This window comes from Cenococcum geophilum, assembly GCF_001692895.1.
Source record: "Cenococcum geophilum 1.58 unplaced genomic scaffold K441scaffold_18, whole genome shotgun sequence".
In the NCBI taxonomy this organism is placed as follows: Eukaryota; Fungi; Ascomycota; class Dothideomycetes; order Gloniales; family Gloniaceae; genus Cenococcum; species Cenococcum geophilum.
Genome location: NW_027137576.1, coordinates 902,313 through 908,614, shown reverse-complemented (window position 1 = coordinate 908,614; position 6,302 = coordinate 902,313). Strand labels below are relative to the sequence as shown.

General features: G+C 35.3%; 2 protein-coding genes across 2 annotated transcripts; one reads left to right on the top strand and one right to left on the bottom strand.

Annotated features, from left to right (window-relative positions):
- Positions 1 to 3,461: 3,461 nt before the first annotated feature.
- Positions 3,462 to 3,782, top strand: K441DRAFT_514495 (uncharacterized protein; the record flags this gene model as incomplete). The annotated part of the gene is made up of 1 exon (XM_067642105.1): positions 3,462 to 3,782. A coding segment is annotated over one exon (321 nt), but the record flags the coding sequence as incomplete, so codon positions are not given.
- Positions 3,783 to 5,582: 1,800 nt separating this feature from the next.
- On the bottom strand, positions 5,583 to 5,747 carry K441DRAFT_557950 (uncharacterized protein; the record flags this gene model as incomplete). The annotated part of the gene is made up of 1 exon (XM_067643395.1): positions 5,583 to 5,747. A coding segment is annotated over one exon (165 nt), but the record flags the coding sequence as incomplete, so codon positions are not given.
- Between the last annotated feature and the right edge of the window lie 555 nt (positions 5,748 to 6,302).

The following is a 6,302-nucleotide window of genomic DNA, read 5'->3' as shown; positions in this document are numbered from 1 at the left end:
GTTTTCTGCCAGTACTATAAAATTTTAGATATTTAGAAACTTTAACCGCCGGTTAAAGTTATCTAATTAGTTAGATCTATACTAAGACTTTTAACGGCTACTCTTTCTAGCCTAGTGCTTCCACTTAGCCTATAATCGCCCGTTATACTTAATCTAGACGTACTTATATCCCCTTTATCTCCTTATCTTATATTTTATAATCCTATATTTATAAGCCTAGTACTACCCTATTTCTAACTAAGCCTAAGAGCAGGCTTTCTTTTAAAGAGGGGGATAATATAACGGCGCTATTGCACGTTACCTGCCAAATTCTACTATATTCTGCCGACCTATAATTAGCCCGCCCAAAGCTAGCGCCTTAACGGCTCACCCTATATATTTGTTTACATCGGTTCTAGCGACCCCTTTTCCTTCTCTTTAGCTTAGTATCTTCGTAATATAGCATTCTACAAGCTTTGGTTTAGAGGCATTTGTACGAGCTATAATAAGGGGGGAGTCTTTCCCTAGGGTTCTTTTTTCTCTAACTTATTAGACATTTCTCTTTTCTCTATCTCCTTAATAACGCCTATATCTTTTAGCTCTAGGTAAAATAAGGTAAAGTAACCCTCCTTATTACAGTTATAGCACATAGCTAAGGTAGGGTTAATTAGGGTATTGCGATAAGTACTAGTTAATAGTGTAGTATATAGCTAATTAGGCGAGGCTCGCTAGTGCTTTAATATAACCGCTTTTAGTATAAGAGCCGTTATAACTTATCTTTCTACTCTAGCTTCTATAGGTATAGTTAATAAAATTTAACTACTATAAGCCCTTTTTTATTAGTTAGAATAGGTATTAGTTCGCTTTAGTTCTAAGTCTAGTAATAAATATTAGGCTATAAGTTTTTAGTAGGTCGGTAGGTTATCTAATACTACTACAATTTTTCTTATAGCTAAACCGTTAGCTTATTATATAGGTCTAAATAGTAGTTCTTAAGGAGAACCTAGCCTTTGCCCGCTAGGTATAAGAATTAAGTTTAAAACTTAGTAAAGGATTAGTTTAACTTTATTATTAAGCCATTATAGTTATAACGCGCATCTTATACTTTATTTAGGTTTATATATATAGCGGCTAAATACTATAGGATTTTACTAATAGATATAAAGCGGATAGGGGAGTTGTCCTTAAATTTGGCTTAAAGGTAACGTTAGGCATCTTCTATAGTTTAACTAAAAAGGTAAAGCATCTTAGCTTCTTTAGAGGGGAAATAGTTATAATTAACGCGGAGTTTTCCTTATACTTAAATCCTTTAATTCTTAAAGTAGAGTCTATCCTATTAGATAGGGGTTAAGGGTTAAGGAGCTTAATAGACTTTAATTACTTCTTTATTATATCCGTACTCCCTAGTATATTATATTTAGTAGAGTAAATAGGTTAGCTAGGGCTTTAAAGGGGGAAAGCTAGGCTATTTTATAGGGCTGTAAGACTTTCTAGGGTCTTTTATAGAGTCTCTTATATATTTCTTACTTTAAGATAATTAGCTTTTTAGCTAGCCGTAAGGGCACAAATCTGCTCGCGTACGTCTATAACGTTATTATTATCTTTAATTTCTAATCTTAATTAGATCTTAGGTTCCTCTTAAGTAAAGGTAACTCTTAAATAAGCTTACTTTAGGTGCCATTATTAGCTTTCTAGGGTTTATCGATATTATATGCTTTAGTTTTAATTTTAGGGGTATATGTTTAGTCCTATTTAGCTTATAAAGTAGGATATTATTAAGGCCTTCCCAGGTAGTGTTATATTATTTAGTGTCTAAGTATAATATATTAACACGTTATTGCAAATAAAGTTTCTTTTAGAGTGGGATATTAATTAAGGCCTTCCTAGGCAATATAAGGAGAGGTTAGTATAATATAACGGCTTATATAGATGCCTTTAAACTAAAGCTTATAGAATACTATCTTGCAAAGATACTAAGCTAAGGAGAAGGAAAAAGGGGTTGTTAGGACCGATATAAATATATAAGGTAAGTCGCTAAGGCGCTAGCTATTACGACCTTGCGCTACTTATACAGCGGTATAAGCTAAAGAGCACCACACATGCAACCTTACCAAAAGGTAGCGCCGCACTTCAAAACTTACGCATACCCATCTTACCACCAAAAACAATCAATTTTCCAACTTTCAAGACCTAATTCCTACTGCTTAGCGAGCTATAGGCGGATTTAATTGTCGTTTTACCCCCTTTCCCCTAATAGAAAATTCTTCTTAGGGGTGGTCCTAGCTTGTAAGCGAGGCACGGACAGGAACACTAAAACTATTACTACTACTACCACCACCAATACTAGGGGTCTAGTATTACTACTACCTTTAAACCTAATCTCCCCAGAAATCCTCTAGTAGGATTAGTAAGGAAAAAGGGTATAAGGATAGTAAAAACTAGAAAACTCCCCCTATAAGATGCNAAGGCCTACNAGGCCTAAAAAGAAACCTNCTATAGAGACAAGTGANGACAACGAGTCTATAGGCGAAANCCCTATAGAAAGAAATNATAATAGGTTTNTATTTTNATCTTCTTTTCTTTCTCCTCCTAGCTTGTCTAAGAAGGGAGAGAAAAGAGAACATCCTTAAACTTCTCCTGAAAAAGAAAACTAAAAACCTGTAAAAAAGAAACTAATAACTACTACGGATGGCACACCTAGTACACCTATACCTTTTCCTCCCCTTTCTCCAGAACAATACCTACAAAAAGCTCTAGAAAGCCTAACCCAGGNATATAAAGGGCTAGAAAAAGAATAAGTTAAATAGCTAGAGGACTATACAAGGAGTATCCTAGTAGGAGAAAACCCCTTTATAAAAGGAAAAGAAAAAGAAAAGACAAAAGATGTCCTAAAAGGACTAGTCGAAGAGGTAGGAGCTCTCCGTAAGGAGGTAGCCCCTACTAAAGAAACCTACGCAGAGAGGCTAAAGAAGGACCTCCCTACTTCGTCCTCTCTACCCTCCTCGTCACTACCATTTCCTACTTCTTCTACTTCTACTAGAAGTAAAAAAAAGCAGCTATAAAAAAGAAAGCTAGTCCTAATTACAGACCAAAAGGACTAACCTCTAGATACCTTCTCTATACGAAACAAAGTTAATTAACTATTTGCATCAAAACTGCAAGTAGAAAAACCTGTTTTAGCATCTATAGCTAGAACTAAGGGAAAACAAAATATCCTCCTTACGACTACGGAAGAGTATAATGCGGATTTCCTAGTTAAATATAAGGAAATCTGGCATAACTGCTTTACCTTTTAAAGAGAACAAAAACTAGAACTATGGGTTCAAATTATAGCCCATGGGGTTCCTACCCTACCTTTCCTAGGAGAAGGAGGCTCTAAGCTTCTAAAAGAAGAAATTAAGACCTTTAATCCTATAAGGTTACAAGGACTACCTAGATAGATCTTATCTAGTGTAAAAAGACACGATCCATAGACTAGATTTGGCTCTATAGTTTTTACTATAGAGAACGAAGAAAAAAGACAAGAAATCCTTAAGCAAAAAGAGATATTAATTGCAGGTACAGCTACTAAGGTAGTAAAATACCTCGAAGTCTCTCCTACTACGCAGTGTACGAGCTGCCAAAAATTTGGCCATATAGGAGACAGGTGCTCTACTAGGGCCTGCAGATACTATGCAGCTGCATATTTATCTAAAGACCATTCCTGTTCTACCTGTATAATAACAGGCAGGCCTTGCCAGCATACCACCCCTCTTTGCATTAATTATAAAGAAAAACACTTTGCTAATAGTAAAGACTGCGAGACTCTTAAAGCTGCTAAACTAGTACGCGAAGAAGATTCTATGGAAGAATAAATTAAATAGGATTCTAGAAGGGGGTAACTCCTACTAGGCTCTTAAAATGATATTAGAGAGCAAAAGGACAGAAATAAATTGCAAAAGGACAGGGACAGGGGTTAGGATTTCTTATAGTTTTTCTTACCATTTTCTCATTCCCTAGTAGTTATAGTATCTTAGTATTTTACTAGGAAACTATAAACTCCTAATTTAGGAGTTTATAAACTACTAGGACATAGCTACTAGTACATATTAAGCTGCCTAGAAAGGATTTATGTATATAGAACTATAGCGCCATAGCCCAAGGCTGCATGCGCAATATTGTACGTAGTATAATACAATGGATAATAATAATATAAAAAAAGCTAGAGAGCTTATAAGGCATTCCAACCGGCAGCCCGTCCAGTCGCGAGACACTACTACTATCTTTTTAGTTTGTATGGAGAAGTGGGTTGGGCTTAGGTATAATAATAGCTCTAAGTAAGCTAATTGTAGATCGGCAGAATATAGCAGAATATAGCAGGTAATGTGCGATAGCGCCGTTACACTAAGCTAGAAATGCTAAAGGAATATACTAATATATTTAATTAGGGACCTAACTGGAACTCTCCTAAGAGGCCACCAGCCTATAATTAGTATAGTAGTAGTATATAAACTGCTTACAAATTAAGTAAGCTTACTCCTTTAGGTAACTTAACTTAACTACTAATTTAAGACTTTAGCCTTATAGGGAAATCTATACTAGCTACTAGTATTAATACTACCTCTATAGCTAGAGCCTTCCTAGGCCTAATATAGGGGGTTAGCTCGTGCACGCGATTGACTTATATATGATTTCTTAGCTAAATACACCCCCAAACTTAAGGCTTTATAAAGGCTTAGTTAAAAGAATAGAATCTATTAGTAGCTAGTAAATGAGAATTCCAAGACAAGGACTGGAAGAAGGTCGAGGAAAGGACACGTCTATATACATGGCGCCAAGGGTTAGCCGAGCTCGGCCAAACCCCTAACTAGGGTTTATAACAGTACCATAACAGGCTCTACAGATCGCAATACTCCACCAAATTAAACTAAATTTTGGCGTTAAACAGAGCTTTATTAGATGATTTAAATTGGCTATATAATATAGTTATGTAGATAAGCTAGAGCTTAGCGTTAGCGTTAAGGCCTTAAGGCTCTTAATAGGGGTAGGCTCTCGTCCATATCTAATACCTCAGTAATATCCTTATCTATAACTACCTCTCTACGTTTAGTTCGAGCTTTCTTTAATATTTAAAGCCTTTTAGCTTTAATCTTAAGTTAGCGCTTAGCCTTACGGGCCTCCTTAGCTTCCTATTTTTAAAGCCATAGAGCTGCTGCTTTTACCTCTCGCTATATATTATTTTATGCCCATTGCTGCTTTTATTAATTAATTAAGCGCCTCTTCTCTTCCTTTTAAATTTACCATTAAAGCTTCTCCTTGGCTTTGAGAGCTTATTTATAGTCTTTGGCCCACTCTTATTTAGCTTAAAGCTCTTAAACTTTCCAAATATTTCTAGGGCTATAAAAGGCAGCTTTACCTTCCTCTAAACAAGCAAGCTAAGTAAATGAAGGCTTACCCTAACGGCGCTTATTCTTCTTATTATATAGAGCTTTAGTAAGCCTATCTACGCGGTACTATAAGATCTTATTTTCTGTTATAAGATTTATTACCATATTAGTTAAAAGCTAGGCCCGCTTATTATATATATTAGTAATTATATTTTATAAGAGGTTCCGAACTTACCACTATTTATTTACTATAAGATGCAAAGGTAGAGACTTACTTAAGAAAGGCCTCTTATCTATTTTTGGGTGGAATATATCTAAGATTACACGAGGCTTAAAAGGATAGAGGCCCATACTTTTCCACCTACTCCTAATATTAGATATAGTAAAAGCCTTTTTAAAAGCGGCCTAGAATAGCCAGAAAAAGTCTTACTTAGTAAGAGAGCAGAGCCCTTTACTCTTACGTAGAAACTAATTTAGCTCTTAAGTATAAGATATCGCCAGTGGGCCAAAGAGAGAGATATCTAAAGGTTAAAGTTTATAAGTTAAATAAGGTGGATATACTATAAGTATTTGGCGTTTCTTACAGTAGTTAAGGAATCTTATATTTACGTAAAAGCCATACCTATTAAGGATAAGAAGCCTCTAGTTTCTTCTATTACAGGCCTTAACCTTAGTCTCCCTATTAAAGATAGTGTCTAGCTAGGCATAGCCAAGATTATTATTCGTCTAGCCTATAGGCAATAAGGTAAAGAAGTAGGGGTATTAATCTAGGTTATAATCTTAGAGTTAGGTATTTTATATATCGCCAATAATCGCTTAATAGATAAGGCCTAACGAGAGAGTTATCCCATCTATATAGATTATAGCTATTACCGTAATCCACTCTCTATTTCCGTCTTAAATTATATTTTTAATCTTTCCTAACGCGAATATAGCCTTAAAAAACCCCGTTTGGCC